This window comes from Podarcis muralis, chromosome 8, assembly GCF_964188315.1.
Source record: "Podarcis muralis chromosome 8, rPodMur119.hap1.1, whole genome shotgun sequence".
Classification (NCBI taxonomy): domain Eukaryota; kingdom Metazoa; phylum Chordata; class Lepidosauria; order Squamata; family Lacertidae; genus Podarcis; species Podarcis muralis.
Window position 1 is genome coordinate 85544899 of NC_135662.1, and position 23224 is coordinate 85568122.

A 23224-nucleotide genomic window follows, 5' to 3' on the forward strand; every position below is an offset into this window, starting at 1 on the left:
GTAGCAGAGGGATCAGAGGTGTGCCTGCTCTTCTACATTAGGAAAATCTTTACATGTAGAAAACACAGCAAAGGAGAGAAAGGGCTAGAGAGAAAATTACTCCCGAAAGGGTTTTGTTTTTTTACCTGCAGATTTTTTTTCTTTAAAAAAATTGGCATTTCTCCCACTTACAGTCTGAAATGGCTATACGATCTACTTCCTCCGGGATTCTTTCATCTTATTTTCCTTCATGTGCAAACCAAGCCTATAGCTTAGGCCAGTCTAAAGAACTCTGTCTTTCTGTGTACCTCTGGTTTGGTTTGGTTTTTTGCACATGTGAGTATGCACAAACATACCCCCGACCCCACACCCTACAGGATCGTAGTACCAGTTCTCATTTCAGCCAGATTTCCTTTATTTGCCAGCAGAGCCCACCTCTCCTTCCCAAGGGGGCACCTGGGCACTAAAAACCAGCGGCCGCTCCCCGAGGTGGCAGCTGTTCCCCTGCCTAGGCTACAGCTGATGTGGACATAGAAAAATAAACATATATATGTATGTTGCGATGAGAATATTTTCATGCACAGAACTGAACCCTAGATGCCTAAGTACTTGCAAGGCACCTCACTAGTATTATGGCGCAGAGGACGGACTTGAACTTCAACTAGGGAAACCTGGATTCAGCTCCCAGCTCAGCTGTGAAGGCTGCCAGGGGACTTGGACAGTCATTCTGTCCCATGATGGCCTATCTCGCAGGGATGCCTAGATGGAAAAGAAAAAGTACGTAGCTCAGACTACTTAAATAAATTATATGTCTCTGCTTTTAGGTTTTATCGCTTCTGCCCAACTGTGGCTGTTTGGGCCAAAGGTGCATAACAGATCTCTCGCCATGCTTTTATAAAAAGAATTTTTCATTGGGGAAGGGCATGTTTAATCATGCAAAAAGGAGGGCTTAGCCTTTCATTAAAATAAAACCCACACTATGAAGCAATATTGTGACAAATGTACTTTAATTTAAATGTCTTTTTTTATTAAAAAAAAGTATTTACATTTAAATAAAAACATCCAGATTTCCAAAATAATAACAGCATGCCCGAGTTGATATTTTCTGCATTCTGCGCCATCTGAATTTCCATCCATGGATGCTTCTCCCTCCCCCCCTCCCTCCCTCCCGCTGCCCCCCACAGAAACCTGTGAAGCTTCAGTGGAGGGGGATGTGCTGTGTTTGGTTTATTCAAATGATTCAGTCACCTGCAATTGCTTGCCTTTACTAAGAAGGGGCATAGAATGGGCGAGGTGGGCCAAGGGATCCGTGCCCTGAGGGTGAAGAAGCAGGCTGGACAAACAGAAAAGTGGCAACACTTTGAGCTCACAAGAAGGGAATTCACAAGGGCTGGAGGAGGAGAATTCCCCACTACTATATATGCTTAAAAATACCCTGCAATATCTCTATTTATGGGCCCATTCCTGCAAGCTCAGACACCAATTATCCATGCTAATTATTGTCACTACCAATTAAGGGAGGACAAGTCAGTCTAAGATATTGTGTGTGTGTGTGTGTGTGTGTGTGTGTGTGTAATATCTTATGGAAATTTGCCCTGTCCCACTTTAAAGTTGCCCTAACAAATTTTAAAAGGCTATAAAATACTGGTGTGTTGCAGACTGCAGGCAGATACACTAAAATAAAATAAAATAATAAAATAAAATAAAATAAAATCCCCTTCTGCCACCCATCCTGAGCACTCCAATGCTAGCTCTGCTAATGTCCCCTAAGGCTTATGCTTATGCTAACCAGGAAATCGTGTTACATCTATACTTCTGAATGCTCCACTGGTTCACTGCTTTGTCTGAAGGGATCACGTGGATCACCTTTCCTGCCCTCCCACATAACCACGCCCAAAATGCCGAGACTGATTCCTCTTGCCCATTGGCATTTGTGATATATACTATAATCACTGCATAGGATTCACACAGATGGGGAAGCAGACTAAAACACTTCAATGAATAAGCAAATCAATGAAGAATAATAAAGATGGAAATCATGAGCTCAGCCACCTCCCTTCCCCTTTTCTCTCTGTCGCCCAGAGATTCCAGCGACAACAGAGGCTTGGGAAGAGAAAGCAAAGGGACTGGATAATATATCTGCAGGGAGGCTCAGAACATGCCAGTATCCTCTTTTCCTGAGCTTTTGAAATTGCATCAGCTGTCGCCTGTTGCACTCTTTGCCCCCGTGAGCATGCGTTTCCCCAAGTCATGCAGCACTGAACGTTTCTGTTTGGTTTTGCCCCGTTTTTGGTAGCAGCAAAGCGGAAGCACCTCTCTCTCTCTCTCTCTCTCTCTCTCTCTCTCTCTCTCTCCTCGCACTTCCACCCACGCCAGTTTAGCCAGCAGTGCTTTTGTTCCATCTCCCAAGGCTGCTTCCCAAAGACATCTCCATGCTGCTCCAAGCAGGGCTGCGCTTCCTAGAGCCCCACGTCCATTGCCTCCCCGCAACCCTCTCAAGGTGTGTGTGGGATTCGTAGGTCCCTGAGCCCACGCTCTTCCCTGGAAAGCCATGCACACCTACCTGGGTGCAGAGCCCCTTTCACAGTCTGCTCCATTCAGGGGACACTAATGAGGAGCAGAAAAAGGAGGAGAGGGTCACTCAGGATCAGGGCCGGATTTAGGTTGGATGAGGCCCTAAGCTACTGAAGGTCATGGGGCCCTTTATATGTCCAGCTGTCCTTTGTCAACAACAAATTGTTGCTGTTTTTTGTGTTGAATATATGCTATATGGTCATTTGTGGACCTAATGGGTATCAAATGCCATTTGCCACTGTTGCTGTATGTAGGTTTTATTTTATTTTATTTTTATCTTATATTTTGGAAATGTACATCCAGTTTTTTCTTTCCTTTACATTTTTGGGGGGTCCCAAGAGAGTGGGGCCCTAAGCTACAGCTTGTTTAGCTCATACGTAAATCCGGCACTGCTCAGGATACAGCCCCACTCTCAACTCCCTAAGTGTTCACTGTCCCACCTGCCCACCCAGCAATGCCATGGGGCTTTCACCACCAAAGTAGGGCAATGCTATCTCTCCAAGACCTGATCCTGGCCTCCTCCAGAAACAGCCAGATCTGAAACACATGAGTATTCTGATTCACGTCAACACCTTTTACAATCTTCTCTCCTCCCCACCTTCCAAATTGACAAAGTTTGTGCTCCTAACCTGCATTTTCACACAGCAAATCCCAAACTGTGGGCCAGGCACACTTGTGTAAAGATTAGAGGGATGGACTGGGCCTGGGGAGACCCAAACTAACAGGCAAATTAAGCAGCTGAACAGACTGAGCAGCAGGGAAAGCTGACAGCACAGACCACTCTGCCCTTTGAGCTAACAGATTCAAAGGTCCCAGGGAAACAAATTCAATAAAAACAGGCATGCAGGTGCAAAGGCACCAGGGGCGTGAGCCTAGGAACCAAGGCCAAGGCTTGTGAATCCAGGATAAGCTAGAAGGAGTTCAGGACTTCATAGGAGCTGAGAAGTTGTTCCAACAAGTACCGGTATTCACGCCCACCAGCCAAGCTTTAAAGCTGAGGTGGGGTGCAGTCCTTACTCATGAGAATCTCTTCTTGCAGGTCTTGCCTCCAAGCAGGTGCTACATCTAGATGGTTGGGTCTCCTGCCTCCCCATAGGTGCTGCCTTCGCCTGGGAGAGAGCGCTGGACCTGCCTCCCCCTCTACATCCTGCTCAGTCACCCCAGGCTGTGGCTCAGAGCCCTCCCCAGACTCCGACAGCCCTCTTTCCCCCACAGGAAGCGGGGAAGAGGGCGGAACTCCTGTCTCAACTTTGGGGCAATTTGGAGAGAGGGAAAGGCTTCCATCTCCTCCAACCTCTGACTCATCTCCCTCCTGAGTCTGCCATCCGGGTCAGAGCTCGACGGTACTAAGGTTGTAATGACATGGTTGGGTCTTGCAAAGCACCCTAAGATTTCCACAGGGACCTTAGAAGTTTCTATTGGGGAAGAGCAGTTAGTGATTGTTTATTTGAAGCCCCCTTATGAGACACTCTGCTACTGTTTTTTATTTTTTATTTATTAAAGATTTTCTTGATTTACAAAAGTGTTTGCAATGTCTCTCTCTTGTCTCCATGTAATATTTTTAAAAATCAGTTTCATTTGTTGAGACATTAGGAAGAAAAGGGGGAAAGAGGTGGAGGAGGGAAAGATAGGCGGGGGTGAGGTCGGGTGGCGATGTTTCTATTTTACTTACTATATGTAGGGTTTGGTGTCAGCATTGCTTTTGCAGGTTCTTTGCTGTTCACTTCTGTTCCTTTGGTGGTGAGAGAGGTTGGGGTTGGCCTAGGGTGTGGTTATTCATTTGTGGTTGGCTGTGGTGGCCTTTGTTTTCGTGTGTGAGTGGGGTGGGTGGGTGGGTGTTTTGGATCAGGTTAGCCATATTGATTTGTATGCTGTTGGTGGATTTTTGTCGTTGTCTTGTTGGGCTGTGTATGTGATAAAATGGAGCCATACCGGGGGGAAGGTGTCTTCTTCTATTTGTCCCTGTGTCAGTTTCAGTTTATTGGTTAATTTTTCTAGTAGGGCTGTTTCCCATACTGTTTGGTACCATTGGTCCATGCTTACTCCTGACAGGTCTCTCCAGTGTCTGGCTATGATGCTTACATTCTGCTACTGTTGGCATCTATTACTGCCTGCACCGGTGCAGAACATTTGGTGATGCCTTTCCTGAAAGCACCTTTTCCCCTGGTGTTCGCTTCAAAGCATTTACTGCTAATGAGCTTTCTCTTTAATGTGCAGTGTGCAGTTACTTTTTTTGCATTTATTCCCTGACAGAATAAGCATCAAAGAACTCAGAGTAAACAGGATGTTCATCCATGGAACTTCCTGCCACTGTAGTGCAGGCAGTGAGATTGCTGTAGGAACTCACATCTATTGATGCTGCTAATGTTTGTTTTGCATTTGCAGCAGGAGGGACCCATAAAAGGAAAACACCGCAGCTGGAAACAATATATACCCTAAGCCCAGAGCTAGGAATAATAGCTAGCTAGTAGAGTTGGAAGGGGTCCTCAGGGTCATCTAGTCCAACCCCCCGCAATGCAATAATCTCAACTAAAGCATTGTTGACAGATGGCCATCCCATCTCTGCTTAAAAGCCACCAAGGAAGGTGAGTGCACCGCCTTCTGAGTCCATTCAACTGTTGAATACCTCTTACTGTCAGAAAGTTCCTCCTGATGTGTAGCTGGAATCTCTTTTCTTGTAACTTAAAGCCATTGGTTGGAGTCCTCCCCTCCAGAGCAGGAGTGCTCCATCTTCCATGTGACAGCTCTTAATATATTTGGTGATGGCTATCCTATCTCCTCTCAAGTCTCCTCTTCTCCAGGCGAAACATACCCAGATCCTTCAACCGTTCCTCATAAGGCATGGTTTCCAGACCTTTGATCATTTCGGTCGCCCTCCCTACCTCAGATTCAGAAGCAATACAGGAAAAAGATTTGGAGGTAAATGCAGCAGGCAACAGCCCTGCAAACAGATCCCAAGTGAAGGAATTGGAAGAGGCCTGTAAGGCACTGGAATTAATGGGGCTAAGCTAGTCATGTCGATTCATTTCAGTGGGTTTACTCTGAGTAGAAATAACATTGGCTACGACCCAAAGGTTTCAGGCATTGGATAATCAGTGGTTAAGACAGAAGGAGAGAGCATGCAGGTGGTGCAAAACAAAGACAAATGGTTTCAATTGTTTCTACTGCCTTGCCGCCAACACATTAAGCCGCCACCCAAGGGCAGGTATTAAATCTCCCTTCTCTCTTGGCAAGCAAGCCTAGCAAAACCCTCAGGGTCTCCCTGCTTCTCCATCTTCTGTTTCCAGCCTAATCATGTCTCTCTTTCTTCCCCTTGCTATTGTGAGTTCTTCCCTCCTTAGATGCATCACCTCCAAATCTCAGATCCATCTTTCCTCACAGTCTATAGCCACCCACTGGAATTTCAGGCTGGCAGGCAAACTGTGCACTTTGCAGCAGATCTGTGTCACAGATTGCTTTGTATGTCTGCTCAGGATTAAGTCCCACTATGTTCTGTGTGAGGGACGCAGGTGGCGCTGTGGGTAAAAGCCTCAGCGCCTAGGGCTTGCCAATCGAAAGGTCAGCGGTTCGAATCCCTGCGGCGGGGTGTGCTCCCGTTGTTCGGTCCCAGCGCCTGCCAACCTAGCAGTTCAAAAGCACCCCCGGGTGCAAGTAGATAAATAGGGACCGCTTACTAGCGGGAAGGTAAACGGCGTTTCCGTGTGCAGCTCTGGCTCGCCAGAGCAGTGATGTCACACTGGCCACGTGACCCGGAAGTGTCTCCGGACAGCGCTGGCCCCCGGCCTCTTGAGTGAGATGGGCGCACAACCCTAGAGTCTGTCAAGACTAGCCCGTACGGGCAGGGGTACCTTTACCTTTATGTTCTGTGTGGGGGCTTCTTCCTTGGTAAGTGTATTTGGAATATTCAGTAATGGGGTTTGTATAGTTTGAAGGATATAAACACTGTTGACACAAAGAGAGCATAATGAGTGGAGCATAATGAATAGAGCAGTCAACGCTTTTGGTTCAGGATCCAGATCAACAAGAAGCAAGGGGCGGTGCCAAAGGGGGCTACTAATGATTGGTTGCCCAAAGAACTACAACAGCCTGGAGCCAGCCCTTCCATTCATCTTAGAAGCTAGGCTACATGTTTACTATGATGGTTCACCTGAGATCAGGGACTCATCCTCAGTTATTTTCTGCAAATACGACAGCACAGTAAGTGGAAATGCAAAATGTGAAAACTTTGCAAAGAGGATGCTTCTCTGCAGGACCTGAAGCCCAGCCACTCATTAAGAATTCACCATATAGCCAACAAAGGTCCGTATAGTTAAAGCTATGGTTTTCCCAGTAGTGATGTATGGAAGTGAGAGCTGGACCATAAAGAAGGCTGACCGTCGAAAAATTGATGCTTTTGAATTATGGTGCTGGCGGAGACTCTTGAGAGTTCCATGGACTGCAAGAAGATCAAACCTATCCATTCTGAAGGAAATCAGCCCTGAGTGCTCACTGGAAGGACAGATCGTGAAGCTGAGGCTCCAATACTTTGGCCACCTCATGAGAAGAGAAGACTCCCTGGGAAAGACCCTGATGTTGGGAAAGATGGAGGGCACAAGGAGAAGGGGACGACAGAGGACGAGATGGTTGGACAGTGTTCTCGAAGCTACGAACATGAGTTTGACCAAACTGCGGGAGGCAGTGGAAGACAGGAGTGCCTGGCGTGCTCTGGTCTATGGGGGACACGAAGAGTTGGATACAACTAAACGACTAAACAACAGCAACATATACGGTAGTTCTTATAGTGCAATGGTATACAGATGCATGCATACATTACTGTATTATGGTGTGTGGATAAAAAGAGTAAACAATATTATTATTGTGATTTTGTTGATGTATCTTTATGTTACTTCAAAGCTACATTGGGAAGATTTGTATCCTGATATAAATAAATGTAATGAATAATAAATGGACAGAGTATACTGCACTTCGGCAGGTATTTTGTCCAATTTCCTCCCCGGAGCTTACATGCAGGGAGTTTTTACGTGAGGAAGTATCCAAAAATATGACCCTCCCCCCCCATCTGCAATCTGATGTTTTACTCAGAGTAAACCCATTGAAATTAATGAACATGGCTTAACTCAGGCCCATGAACTTCAACAAGTGAGTTTACTTTAAGTAAAACTTAGTTGAATATCACCCAGTGTCTAGAATTCTACTACCCAACTCTATCAAAATGGTATGTGAAACTTGCAGAATGGCTCAAAAATGTTGTTCTTCAATATATTCTGAAGGTCTGAGGGAAACCAGTTGGAGCTGTCAGCTATGGATTTTTGGTGGACATAAAATACCTGGACTTGCTTAGTGAATAAAATCATCAAATGAGGGACTTATCCGTTTTCCTTATGTTACATTATGTTAGGTACATTTAAGGCAGCACCTTAAATCCAGCACCTGGATTGAGGTACTATGCAGAACAAGGTGGAGGGATCCTCAGTGCTTGGAATGAACTCCTTCAGTTGAACCAAGTTCACTGAACTAGCTTAAAAAAAATAAAATCTGAACTACACACAAAAGTAGTTTCCCAAAGTTGCCAGGTAAACTAAAGGTGAATTAAGTTCATTTTGGAGTGGAACTTTGAATAATTTCTAGTTCATCTTCAAGTTCATTCTCTCCCTGCCTCCATTGGGCTCCTAGCTTACATTTTTAAAAAGGAGTCAGTTCGACATCTTTAAAGAAAGCAGAACATGGAGGCAACATTCTAAGGTTTATTAGGCAGATATGGAGGCACCGCTGTTGCTAAGGATGCTTAGTCACTTAATCACTGTTGCTAAGCAACCAGAAGGAAGGAATGTGAGGGATTTTCTGTATCTTCCCTGATTAAGAGATTTGTTCTCTTCCAACAGAAGCAGTTGGCAGTGAGAAGTACAGGAACAGGAACAAAGTGAATGATTTCTTGTGCTTTTAACGACTGTGTGGCTGGCACAAATTAAACAGGGCAAGCCTTTTCTAGCATGGGAATACAATTGTGAGGCAAGCCTTACCTGTTCATATTCTTGTCTTTCAGACATCTTTTTACTTGTTTCTGGCACTGGATTTACTTGTGGATACTCTGTTTTAACACAGCATCATGTAACACCTGAATGCAGGTATATTATATATATTTTCTCGCCCCCCTGGGTTCTTGCAGGAGGAAGGGCAGTCTATAAATTTAATTTAAAAATGAACAATCTCTCTGCAAGACCATGAAACCTGAGTGCAAGGCAGGGGAAAGGATCTGATACCCAATGCGCAAAATCACCTCTTTTAAGCCAGTTTTATGCTCCAACAGGAACCCATTTCACAGAAGGAAAGGTGGTGATACTAACCTAGGAGACAGTTAACTTGCCCCAGAACCCAAGGACAAAGGCAGAGGTGGGGGCTGATGCCAAAAGCATAAAACCATTCCTTAACCTACAGTTCTCTCTTTCAGGATCACCCACAACTCTCTTTTACACACATTCCCCAAAAGCACACTCACACTCAAAATTTTCACACACACACAAACATCTTCTCTCCTTGTTACTTAACCTCCTGATGCCCCTCCCCCCACCATTAAAATTCAGTGGGGTGTATTATTTCATTCAAGTGGCGCTGGAAATCTTAATAATAAATTGAGGTGGGTTATTTTTGGCCTCCTCTTTTTCTTCACTCCTACTTCCTTAATCCTTAGCAGCCAAAGGCAAGCATGTACCAGAGCTGCTGCTCAACATGCAAATTTCTGTCTGTGTTTCGGGGTTTCGTTTCTACATAAGTGTTGATGCATTAAAGGTAAAGGGACCCCTGACCGTTAGGTCCAGTCCTGACCGATTCTGGGGTTGTGGCACTCATCTCGCTTTACTGGCCAAAGGAGCCAGCGTACAGCTTCCGGGTCATGTGGCCAGCATGACTAAGCCACTTCTGGCGAACCAGAGCAGCGCACATAAATGCCATTTACCTTCCTGCTGGAGCGATACCTATTTTTCTACTTGCACTTTAACGTGCTTTCGAACTGCTAGGTTGGCAGGAACTGGGACCCAGCAACGGAAGCTCACCCCGTCGCGGGGATTCGAACCGCCGACCTTCTGATCGGCAAGTCCTAGGCTCTGTGGTTTAACCCACAGCGCCACCCGCGTCCCATTGATGCATTAGTGATCTGCTATTCTTCCACTTTGTTTTCTGGACTTTGCAGTTTTCTAAAAAGTCCACAGGCTGCATTTTCTTTTCTTACAGTTTACTGATGTGCACCAGTACAACTGGGGACTGACAAATTTACAACACGGAAAGGAATGTGAATCCTATTGTGTCATCACATCAAGGTCCCTTTTTGCACTGTGCATATGTTCTGGTGTGCATCAGTAACCACCAGCAGCAAGAACATAGATGCAAACTGAAAACGGTGCACAAAAAAGGCATGCACCAAATCGGAAATTATGTTGAGAATTACACCAAGTTAAGTGGGAAGGTAGACTGAACAGAATGCAGATCATAGTAAACTCATGGAATGGTATGGAGTAAATCCATCCATATGCTGAATAGTCTGCTACAAATTCATGTCCTGAAACCCTCTCTGTGTATTTTCTGCTCCTTTCATTCCTTCCCCTATCCACTCTTTGGATATTGATCTGTCCCAAATTTTTACAGCAAATTTACTATTAAAGTATTTCCCCGCCACTGTTGGGTTTCCTAAAGAGCCTTAGCCATTTTGAGCAGGGTCCTTACCATTCTCAGGGTGCTCAATTTCCCCAATGCTGCCGTCTGGCGTGGTGCGCTCATAGTGATCCTCCGGCAAAGCCAGTGGTCCAATGCGGGGCCCCGATGACGACTTGCTGCTTGGTGTTTCTGACTCCTCAAGGCCACTGTCATAGTAACTGTGTTGGGAGGGGTCCTGCAGATCTTGCGCCTGATTGGCTGCAGAGAATGTCACTCGGCGATGAGGTAACTGCGCAAAAACAAAAACAAAACAAAACAAATCACAAAAACATATTCCATAGGTGAACTGTAAATTTTGCCACTACAATCAGGGGCGAACGAAGGCGTCGTGACACCTAGGGCAGCAAACCACTATGTACGGCACATGTGTGGCGTCGCTACATACGGCGCATGCGCCAAACGTAGCAATGCTGCACATGCGCTGTACATAGCGGTTTGCTGGCAGTGCCGCTCCAGCATCATACGGATGGTGCTGGGATCCTCTGCTCGTGGCTACAGCCACAAATGGAGGATCCTCCACATGTGGCTGCGACGGCGCAATGGCTGCTCACACTGCCACGAGCCCCCGCGGGGTGCCTTCTTGTCATCCCCCCCAGACATGGCACCTGGGGCACACCACCCCCCGTTGCGATGCCACTGACTACAGTGAATAGCAAGGAAGCGCAACTTATCAGTGCAACCTGAGAAACACTTCTTCATTAAGAGAGCCCACCTAGATCATGAGATGAGCTAGACCGTACCCAGTACATGCAACAGTAATAAATACTAAGAGCTGTTAGCAACCTGAAGATAGTCAAGGCCAACGATCTTTGTACTAAACATAAGGCAGAGATTCAAGATGCCTTCTCACACTTTGTGATGCTGCCTCCTCAAAAGTAGAAAGCACATAAAAGGTACATCTAAACCTCCAAGATTCCCTGTTGTGTGTGTGTGTGTGTGTGTGTGTGTGTGTGTGTGTGTGTGTGTATCTATAGATCTATAAAGGTAAAGGTACCCCTGCCCGTACGGGCCAGTCGTGTCCGACTCTAGGGTTGTGCGCCCATCTCACTTAAGAGGCCGGGGCCAGCGCTGTCCACAGACACTTCCGGGTCACGTGGCCAGCGTGACGAAGCTGCTCTGGCGAGCCGGCACCAGCGCAGCACACGGAAACGCCGTTTGCCTTCCCGCTATAAAGCGGTACCTATTTATCTACTTGCACTTAAGGGTGCTTTCGAACTGCTAGGTTGGCAGGAGCTGGGACCGAAAGACGGGAGCTCACCCTGCCGCGGGGATTTGAACCGCCGACCATGCGATCGGCAAGCCCTAGGCACTGAGGTTTTACCCACAGCACCACCCGTGTCCCCATCTATAGATCTATATCTATATAATAAATCACTGTTTTACATATTTTTACCCTTCCTTTCAAGTTATGTACCTTTCAAAGTGGTTTTTTTGCTCATAAGTGCCATAGTCACAGAGGCACCTGATGAAGTAGACGCCAGTCCCCCAAAATGTATGTCGTGGGGGTGGCGGCTTGCCAGCGTGCAAGATGGCTGCATAATTTAATCTCTCCCATACCCACCAAGGTCCTTTTTGCTCTATACCAACATAACTTAGATGCGCTAAGTTGTTGAGACGGACAATCTAACAGGGGAATGCAACTGGCATCTGGTAGGAGACATACGAAACCCCCTGAATTAGATCTGCCTGAAAGAGAACATTCTTAGTTGGGGCTGTCAAGCGCCAATGAAACTGATACCGTGCAGGATGGGCTCCGACCAGGGAAAGGCGTGAAACTAACAACCTGTCAAATGGTGGAGACATTGCTCATTACTTTAAATCACCCCACAATGACTTAGCAGCGGACTGGCAAGCAGCGATTGCACAGCATGGTCTGAACCGTTCCGATTTGCAGGGGTGGTGGATACGGCAAGCAAGGTGTTTGAACTGCCTCTGCCCCCCATCTCAGAATCCCTTTCTCCCTCTGGCAGATCTCACCCATCCCACACAGGGCTCATGGCAACCCTCTTGATTAACCAGGTCTGAAGCTCCTCTTTGCTGTCCTTACTGCAAGGTTGAATATGGTGGTGTGGTGATACCTCAGTACAGTTTGAGCATATTGCACCCATCCTGCCCAGACTGCACTGGCTGCCAATTACCTTCCAGGGCCATTTCAAAGTGCTGGTTTTGACCTATAAAGCCTTAAATGGCTCAGAACCGCAATCAGGGCTGGATTTAGGTTTGATGAAGCCCTAAGCTACTGAAGGTAAAAGGTTAAGGGACCCCTAACCATTAGGTCCAGTTGTGACCGACTCTGGGGTTGCGGCGCTCATCTCGCTTTATTGGCCAAGGGAGTCATGTGGCCAGCATGACTTCTGGCGAACCAGAGCAGCGCACGGAAACGGCATTTACCTTCCCACCGGAGCGATACCTATTTATCTACTTGCACTTGACGTGCTTTCGACCTGATAGGTTGGCAGGAGCAGGGACCGAGCAACGGGAGCTCACCCTATCACGGGGATTCGAACCGCCGACCTTCTGATCGGCAAGTCCTAGGCTCTGTGGTTTAACCCACAATGCCACCCATTGAAGGTAATGGGGCCTTTTATATGTCCAGCTGTCCTTTGTCAACAACAAATTGTCACTGGTTTTTTTGTGTTGAATATATGCCATATGGTAATTTATGGACCTAATAGGTATCTAAAGCCATTTGCACATAACAAAATATGTATTTTATCAAAGCAATTGTCGATCTGTACTTTTAGGGAGCAGGCTAGCAGGCAGGGCCCATTACTTACATCATAGGAGCCATCACAACACAAAACACTGTTGCTGTATGTAGGTTTTGTTTTATTTGTTTTTATCTTATATTTTGGAAATGTACATCTGGTTTTACCCCCCTTTAAATTTTTGGGGGCTCCTAATAGAGTGCAATACCTCAAGGACTGCCTCTCCCCATATGAACCAACCTGGACCCTGTGATCACCCTCTGAAACCCTTCTTCATGGGCCTCCCTCACAAGAGGTCTGGTGGGTGGTAACATGAAAAGGGCCTTTTCTGTGGTGGCTCCCCATTTGGGGAACCCTTTTCCCAGGGAGGCTGACCTGGGGCCTTCCTTACAAATCTTTAGGCATCAGGCAAAAACATCCCTCTTCTCCCAGGCTTTTGGCTAATTAAACCATCTATGGCCTTTTAAACTGAGGTGGTGGGGGTTACTGTTTTGTTTGTTGCTTTGGTATGTAATTTTGTCTTTTTATATTTTGAACTGCCAGGTGATCCTTGGGTGAATGGCAGTACAGAAATTTAATTAATAAATACATGCATCCATCCATCCATCCATCCATCCATCCGGGTTTCATTCTGACTAGGCAGACTGCAGATTCTATGCATAGAGGTTTTAAGGTGGTGGCCCATAGCAACTCTCAGAAGGTCTCAACATCCTTGAGTATTCTTGATATTTTTAAAGTATTCAACTAAATCACAAAATAAAAGCAACAGACACATTAAGCAACAAGGCATGTTTTTTTTTTGAAGACAAACAAAAGGAAAAATAAAATGGAACAAAGAGAATTAAAAACAAGTAATTATAGCAGGTGTTCTTTGTTGAAAAAACAGAATGTGATTAGAATAAAAATAGAAACAAACAAATAAATAAATCACATAAATAAAAGCCGTACAACTGAGCTAAGGCAGGGGTAAAATGGAATGACCCTATACTGATCCCTGCTAAAAGTTTGCAAAATAACAACCAAACTTACACAATCTGGAAAAAATGAAAAACAGCAGAATGAAGTCAAATTGATTGAAGTATTGATTTTCAGTTGTTTGCTAGGAAACAGAAAGCAACTGGGAAGAATGCCAACAGTCCACTCTCCTTCCAAGCCCCCTGCTTTCTCAGGCAGAACTCGCAGAACAGCATCAAGGAAACAAATGCTTTTTATTTACTTCAACATTCCTCCTCCAAATCATTGTAATATGTATGCCTTGGAAGAATATTTCGCTCTCATGAAAACCACCAAAAAAAGCCCACCTCTCCACCCTCTTCCCACTTGAGCTCAGGGTGTTTATTGTTTAATTGCAATAGTTGCTTTATGTTAAATAGGAAAATGTTGTGGTTTGGGGGGAGGGAGTGGCTAAGTCCACAGATCAACACCAGACTTTAGAGGGTCCCTGGTGTGGTGTGAGATGCCTTATTGCTGGTACAGCCCAACACAAACATGTGAAAACCTCACCCAAATTCACTTCATAATTTGAGCTGCATATCCCTAATACAGAGGGACACGGGTGGCGCTGTGGGTTAAACCACAGAGCCTAGGACTTGTTGATCAGAAGATCGGCGGTTTAAATCCCCGCGACGGGGTGAGCTTCTGTTGCTCGGTCCCTGCCCCTGCCCACCTAGCAGTTTGAAAGCACGTCAAAGTGCAAGTAGATCAATAGGTACCACTCCGGCGGGAAGGTAAACGGCGTTTCCGTGTGCTGCTCTGGTTTGCCAGAAGCAGCTTAGTCCTGCTGGCCACATGACCCGGAAGCTGTATGCCTGCTCCCTCGGCCAGTAAAGCGAGATGAGCGCCGCAACCCCAGAGTCGGTCACGACTGGACCTAATGGTCAGGGGTCCCTTTATCCCTAATACAAACTCATGTAGATCCATTCCTAAACAGTCTGTCCTCGGGGTCAGAAATTAGGGAGGTGTCTCAAAGTTTTCATAGAATCGTATCATTCATAGCATTCTGGAGTCAGATGAGATCTTGACTCTGGTCAATGCAGAACAGCCACTTTTACTCCAACCAAAACACAAACTAGAATGTAGGACCAGGAGAGTCAAACAATAAAAGAGATCAGGAAGTAGGCTTCTTACTCACATATATAATACAGAATCAAACCAGAATTCAACTGCTATATAGTAAAACCTCAAAGCTGGAAGCTGTATTTTAATTTAGATAGTAAAGGTAAAGGGACCCCTGACCGTCAAGTCCAGTCGTGGATGACTGTGGGGTTGCGGCGCTCGTCTCGCTTTACCGGCCGAGGGTGCCAGCGTTTGTCCGCAGACAGCTTCCGGGTCATGTGGCCAGCATGACTAAGCCGCTTCTGGTGAACCAGAGCAGCGCACAGAAACGCCGTTTACCTTCCTGCCAGAGCAGTACCTATTTATCTACTTGCACTTTGACGTGCTTTCGAACTGCTAGGTTGGCAGGAGCTGGGACCAAGCAACGGGAGCTCACGCTGTCGCAGGGATTCAAACCACCGACCTTCTCTTTGGCAAGCCCTAGGCTCTGTGGTTTAGACCACATCTTCAAATATCTTAAAGGCATGGAAGATGCAGCAAGCTTGTTGTCTCCTGTTATGGAGGGCAGGACCCGAACCCATGGCTTCAAGTTACAAGAAAGGAGATTCCGACTAAACATCAGGAAGAACTTTCTGACAGTAAGAGTTGTTTGACAGTGGAACAGTCTCCCTTGGGAGGTTGTGGACTCTCCTACCTTGGAGGCTTCTAACCAGAGGTTGGGTGGCCATCTGTCATGGATGCTTTAGCTGAGATTCCTGCATTGCAGGGGTCTGGACTGGATGGCCCTTGAGTTCCCTTCCAGGTCTGCAATTCTATGATTCTAGCCTCTTTAGTTTTTCCAGTAGTTTCCTCCCTCCCTTAAGCTTGTCAAACACTAAACTTTTTTTCATAGATTGCTTTCTTCCTGTGATCTGAGGCAGCCACCTCAGGTGGAGAAGTGAGGATAAACAGTTGTGGCTTCTGGTGAGATCTCATGGGGTTCTTGTGATATCTAACCAGAAGCCACTGTAGTCACTTCTCCTGCGGTGGGGGAGCACTCTGCCTGCCCCTGCTGCCATGACTGCTCAAAAAGCAAGGGAAAGCAGCATCTCCCAGATTTCCGTGAGATCTTGCAGGCCTCTTGTGAGATCTCTCTGGAACCTGGAAGCTGCACAACCCTGCTAAGTGAGGTTTCAGCAGGAGGGCACCTTCCCATTTCAGCTCAGGTGGTGAAATGGGATGGACTGTCCCTGGGCCTCCCCCTGCTCACTTGACCCTTGCCTATTAGGACTGGAGGTCTAGGCTTCTGAGGTAGCTTAATACCTTCTTGAGGGAAGGGTTTGTTCCTATCTGCTTCAAGGAGGTGCTGATAAGACAACTTATGGACGATTACCCCTTGGTCTCAAATTTCCCTCGAGGGCAAGGTGCTGGATGAGTGGTTGCCTCTTAATTCCAGACAGTCTTGCGTGATGGTTATTATTTGGATCCGTTCCAGTCTGGTTTCAGGCCTGGTCACAAGACAAAAGTAGCTTTGGCCACCCTGGTGGATGACTTACACAGGTGAATGGATGGGTTATGTGCTACCATATTACTTCTGGACCTCTCATAGCAGCTTTCAATACCACCTACCATGGTATCCTTCTAGGTCACCTGTCAGGGTCAGGCTAAAGGGGGCGCCATCATACAGTAGTTTTGGCCCTTCCCAGGTGGCCGTACTTAATAGGGTGGTGCCAGGGTTTACAGAGTTCCATGGGAGTCTATATGATTTTCAGCCAATGAGGAAAGCCATCTAGAAGTTTGCAGTGTTGTTAGTACATTGGTGACACACAACTCTACCTCTCTTTGTCATCCTCTGATCCAAGGTGTTGCTGAAGTTCTGAACTGATGGCTGGAGACAGTTCTGGGGTGGGTGAGGGTGAATAACCTGAGTTTAAATCTGAGCAAGATTGCGAGATCCCCAGATCCAGAAGGAAGTTTACAACTGGTTCTGGATGCAATAGTACCCCCCTTGAAAGACCAAACACACCGCATGGAACTCACACAAAGGCTAAATCCATATGAAAAAGATCCCTGTTCAATCCTTTTTGTATGGTTTAATTAATGTGCATAATCATACTAACTGAAAACTGCAGCAAATTGCACATGACAGCAAGCTTGACGAAAAAGGGATTGCAAATGCATCGCTGCCACTCCTCAAATAAGAAATTTCAGAACTCTGAACTTAGAAAGAAAACCAGATTGTTGCCCTCATATCTGACTGTTTGTTGTTGTTTAGTCGTTTAGTCGTGTCCGACTCTTCATGACCCCATGGACAATATCTGACTGTTTACTCCATTTAATTCAATGCGATTTTCTTCTGAGTATACATGCATCCCACAATATTTGTTGCAACTTACTTTGTAATAATAATAATAATAATAATAATAAAAATAAATAAATAAAAAGTTTTATTTATATCCCACCCTCCCCAGCCGAAGCCGGGCTCAGGGCGGCTAACAACAATAAAACAGTACAAAAGTACAGCATAAACAACATTCTAAAATCATTCATTATAAAATTAATTAATTCAAGCCACTGGCAACCATTGGGCCAGAGCTCTGCAAAGATTGCCAAGGGAGGGAGTCAGGCTGTGCCCTGACCAAAGGCCAGGTGGAACAGCTCTGTCTTGCAGGCCCTGCGGAAAGATGTCAAGTCCCGCAGGGCCCTGGTCTCTTGTGACAGAGTGTTCCACCAGATCGGAGCCACAGCCGAAAAAGCCCTGGCTCTAGTTGAGGCCAGCCTAACTTCTCTGTGGCCTGGGACCTCCAAGATGTTTTTATTTGAAGACCGTAAGTTTCTCTGTGGGGCATACCAGGAGAGGCGGTCCCGTAGGTACGAGGGTCCTAGGCTGTATAGGGCTTAAAACCAGCACCTTAAACCTGATCCTGTACTCCACCGGGAGCCAGTGCAGCTGGTATAGTACCGGATGAATGTGATCTCGCAGCGAAGACCTCGTAAGGAGTCTTGCTGCAGCATTCTGCACCCGCTGGAGTTTCTGGGTCAGTCTCAAGGGCAGCCCCACGTAAAACGAGTTACAATAATCCAGTCTGGAGGTGACCGTCGCATCGATCACAGTGGCTAGGTCAGGGCGAGAGAGGTAAGGAGCCAACTGCTTAGCTTGGCGGAGATGGAAAAATGCCGCCTTTGTTATAGCTATAATAATAATTCATTAGGAGTTCTAGAAAGTGCAGAATTTAAAACAACACACTGGAGTGTGTCTCTTCCAAAACGATGACCTGAAAGAACTGCAGTCTCAGAAAGATTCCAGATTGCCAACAGCAGGGTGGTTTCTTTCCACTTAATATATCGAGGGCTGAGGGTGGTCCATTTCTGTTGCTTGAAAAGGCGCCTGTTCCAACCAGCTGATATTCTGAGGCAGAGGTGGGCTGGCAGAAAAGTCTTCCTGGCCAGCACATTTCACGCTCTTCTGATTACTGTTCAGCGTGATATGGAACATCTTGGGGAACAAATCCCTCTTTAATGAGGCATTTGGTTTCCTGCAACACATTGCAAATTTGGTGTGAACAACACCCACACTTCTTGGTAGTCTGGGAACAGAGGAGGCTGCCTTATATCAAGTCAGACCAGTGGTCCCTCTAACTCACTATTGCTGCTAGTAACTGGCAGTGCCTTTCCAGGGTTTCAAACTACAGTGGTGCCTTGCAAGACGAAATTAATTCGTTCCGCGAGTTTTTTCGTCTTGCGATTTTTTCGTCTTGCGAAGCACGGTTTCGGAAAAGTTTTGGAAAAGCTTCAAAAATCACCAAAGTCTTCAAAAACCTCAAAAAAGGCTACCACACCGCGTGCTATGAGTTGCTCCTCGAAGTCAAGTCGCAACTGTATTAACTGTTTTAAGAAAAAGGAAACAAACTTGCAAGACGTTTTCGTCTTGCGAAGCAAGCCCATAGGGAAAATCGTCTTGCAAAGCAACTCAAAAAACCAAAAACCCTTATGTCTTGCGAGTTTTCCGTCTTGCGAGGCATTCGTCTTGCGAGGTACCACGGTAGAGTCTGTCCTTGCCTTACCTAGAGATGCCAGCGACTGAAGCTGGGAACTCTGCCTGTGAAACAGTGGCTCTACCCATGACTCACAGTGCTTCTAACTCAGCAGGTGAACACACTTATTATCATTCAGTAATGTCACTACCACTTGGTTTCCTGACCAGCAACACCTGAGTCAGCTCTGGGTGTTCCTTGGGAAGAGTTGCTTGGGCTCTTATCACTTCCACTGCCCGCTGCAATTCGCAGCGTACCTTCCTTGCTCTGTGCTCTGGTTCCGCTTACGGAGTTTGTTTCCTTCTCAGCTGCAGCCACAGGGACACCTGCTGGTAGATGCTACTCAACACTTACTCACTTTTATGTGGCTATCCATCTCATCGTTTTGTCAAGGGGAAGCAGTAAGATGAGAAGGAGGAGAATTATGCCCTTTATATGCAAACTACATTATTAAGCGTACACTGTTTGCCTGCAATCCTAGAGTTTACTCTGCATTACCTTTAAAGAAAAAGAAAAGAATGCCCCACAGAGGAACTTACATTGGCCACAAGAAAAGCTGAAATCTGTAACCTGCATAAATGATGTAAATTATAGCATTATTATTTTGAAAGATTTACCCAGCATTTTCACTAATAATGCTTTCTATACTAGATGTCACCAATGTGGGGGCAATGGGCTCCATGGAGGTATGTTCTGGGCTTGCAAAGCTATCTACTCCCCTCTGTGCCAGAAATGTTGGCAATGACTATGTTTGAAATAATGGTAATAGCTGCCTCTTCCCAGTTCCTGCTTGACCCTGTCTGTGCATTGGGCCTGGTGGGGCAGAGGACATGGCAGTGAGTGGTAAAGGTAAAGGGACCCCTGACCATTAGGGGACCAACTCTGGGGTTGTGGTGCTCATCTCGCTTTATTGGCTGAGGGAGCCGGCGTACAGCTTCCGGGTCATGTGGCCAGCATGACTAAGCCACTTCTGGCAAACCAGAGCAGCGCACGGAAACGCCGTTTACCTTCCCGCCGGAGTGGTACCTATTTATCTACTTGCACTTTAACGTGCTTTCAAACTGCTAGGTTGGCAGGAGCAGGGACCGAGCAACGGGAGCTCACCCCGTTGCAGGGATTCGAACCGCTGACCTTCTGATCGGCATGTCCTAGGCTCTGTGGTTTAACCCACAGCGCCACCAGCGTCCCAAGTGGTAGGTGGAGCTAAAGGTTGGTGTCCCCACGTCCCCTTGCTTTGCCCATAGGAAGCGCCATGAGTTCCAAGTAGCAGGGCTGGCTGGATGCAATGGATGCTCCTGGAGAGGGTCTCAGTGGGGTTGGGCAGACCCTGCCAGGGCCTTGCAGATGAGGATCCAGGAGAAGGTGCTAGTTTGGCGGGGTCCTCTCTCCCTGATCCCATCACCCAGGCATGCAGCTTCTGCATCTCAGGAGTTGCCAGGGTCCACTCCAGACATCTTGCTTGTGAGGCTAATCCTGCCTCCAAAGGAATCTGAGTCTGTCTCTGGTTTGGCCCCTCAAGAGAAACCAGTTGGGTCACCCATCCTGTCTACTCCAGAGGATTCACAGCACAGGCCTGAGCCCAGTCTTCTCAAAGGAATGCCCGCTTGCATTTCCAGTCTAAGGAACAGTCCTGCTTGCCGGGCTAAGTTTGTGCCCATATCATGGGATCATAGGTGAGGAGGAGGTTGCTTGTTGGACCAACGTCTTAGCTTGCTTAGCCATGCATTGCATCTGCTGGGTCTTGAACTTCCCTTTGTTTATGTACTGCACTGATTTCAGTATTAACGGTTTTGTTGAACCCATAATTTGAGTTCTTCGCCCAGTGGGAACCAGGACAGGAAGCTGCCAAGTCAGACCTTCAGCTCCTCTTGCTCAGTACCGTCTGCACAGCACTTGACCACGGATTCAGACAGGGACCTTTCCTCTACCTGGAAATACCAGGGATTAACCCAACAGGACCTTCTGCATGCAAAGAAGATGCTCTGCTACGGACTTGCACTCCTACTCCTCCAGAATGCTAAGATTAAGAAAGAGATGAAGCTATTCATCACCTGGCTAGAGAAACTTCCATTCTGAGCTTCTACATGTATAGTTAGAAGTAAGTTCCCCCGTGATGAAAAGATTTTATTCATTAGTGCACAGGACTGCAGCATTGATAAGCTTACTTTTCGTTCTCATTAGCTTTTTGTGTGTATCTGGCTGCTGCTAAATTCACAAGAGCAGAGCCAATGAAAAAGAAGCAGCTGGCAATCCTCTGCCTTGCAGAGACAAGTAGGGCTACCACCATTTTTCACAGAGCTCAATCCTCCAAGGACCACCATTTTGGAGACATTTTCTTTTCCCTTCCGAGTATCATCCATTTTGAAGTAAGTAAACCTGTACGCATGTTTTATGTTTGAGTACCGAGTACAAAATTATCTCCCCAAAGCCCTGAGATTCCTGATAACCTGTCCCCAGGCAGAAACAGCTCAGACCTGCCAATGGTTCTGCTTCATTTTCTCCCTACAAATTGTGGAGAATTTTGGGGAACTCCACAGAATTGCTCTCCTTTACAATGCTTTGATGGGCTGAATGGAACTCCCCTATCTACCCATTGACAACAGGGAAACAGAGCAGGCAGGTGTGCTCAATTAATCTACGGGGCAGCTGGTCAGGTGGACTCCCTGGCTCTCCCAAAGCTTCTCTAAAGACACTTCCTTAAAGGTCTAGGGCAAAAGTACCTTCTCAACTGCCCTTTATTTCAACAGCTGCCTTTGCCCTTACTGTATACTCACAGCTCCTGCTATCCAAATGCTCATTGTACAAAAATTCACTTATCCAATAATAATAATAATAATAATAATAATAATAATAATAATAATAATAATAATAATAATTTTTATTTATATCCCGCCCTCCCCAGCCGAAGCTGGGCTCAGGGCGGCTAACAACAATAAAATAGTACAACATTCTAAAAACATTTCATTATAAAAATTAATTGAAATCAAATTGATGGCAACCATTAAGCTAAAGTTCTGTGAAGATTGCCAAAGGAGAGAGTCAGGCTGTGCCCAGACCTCGCAATACACACCACAGGTACCCAAACAGCCAGACCTACATGTAGTACTGTAAACAAATAAACAGCCTTAAACAAACTTTGCTTTTTGTGTTTTGGTCTGCAGCAACCATTTCTCTTGCAAAAGGCAAGCAAATAAGGAAAAGGTGCTCTCTTATTTTTCTGCTGTCTCCCTTTCCCTCCTTTTGCAAACTTTCAGAGGTTTTCCAGGTTTTTTTCATGTGCGTGTGTGTGTGAAAACTCCATGTTCAAGAATGCATTAGAAATTTCCCTATAGAAAGCAATGGAAATCGTTAGCTCGTTATGTGAATGTTCACACCAATGAACAATTTCCTGAAAACACCTTGTGTTTGGATAGCAGGACTTGCGTGTGCACCCTTATTCCCTCCAACAGAGCTGCGATTCCCAGAGTGGTTTAACAATCAATCTCTCTTCCCAATGAACTCTGGGAATTGTAGCCTTGAGATGGGAAGAGGAGTCTCCTAATAGCTCTCAGCACCCTTAACAAACTGCAGTTCCCAGAATTCTTTGGGGGAAGCCATGAATGTTCAAAGGGAGAGTGAGACTGCTTTAAGTTCCTGTGCATGTTCCCATGAGGGTCTTAGGGAAAGAAGGTGGCTCCTCTCCATACAACCTTTGTAAGGAGTGGGTATCCAGACCCCAAATTAAGAAGGAAGAAAGTTGGCAATGGGTGTGTATGGAGACTTACATAACCTCCCTTCTCTCCGCCAAGTCTTCTCACCAACCGCTGCTTCTCGCATCAGAACAGGAAGGAGATTAAAGAGGCAATTTAAGGTTCCTTTATTTCTACTGCTGCAGTCAGCCATCAGAGAGGTGTTGAGGGGAAAGGAGCAAAAGAATGACTGGGAGATGAATTATGAACCTGGATCATGAATTATGCACCCACGGTTTTCCTGCACTGCCATAGGATTATGACAATAATTACAAATCACGAATAAGTGGCATGCATGCAGCACTATCGGTATGCAATAACTGGTTGCAATTGAAAATTTAGGAAAACAGGTCAACAGAAAGAGCCTTATAAACTCTCGCCATTTAATACTCCACACCCCAGCCTCCCTTTCCTGTGTCTGTTCTGCCCAATACACAGAAGTCTCCAAATGCTGCTAGAT

The 23224-nt window shown here is 46.2% G+C and overlaps 1 protein-coding gene across 5 annotated transcripts in view; it reads right to left on the bottom strand.

The window, feature by feature from the left end:
• The window catches only part of PCDH1 (protocadherin 1), a 79308-nt gene that overhangs the window by 5045 nt on the left and 51039 nt on the right, over positions 1-23224 (bottom strand). For 4 of the 5 annotated variants that reach the window (XM_028738156.2, XM_077933461.1, XM_077933460.1 and 1 more), the window contains exon 4: positions 10270-10489. In XM_028738156.2, coding sequence (XP_028593989.1) covers positions 10270-10489 — 220 coding nt within the window. Of the gene's footprint in view, positions 1-2542; positions 2587-10269; positions 10490-23224 lie in introns of all 5 variants that reach the window. The other variant, XM_028738157.2, reaches the window with a different exon arrangement.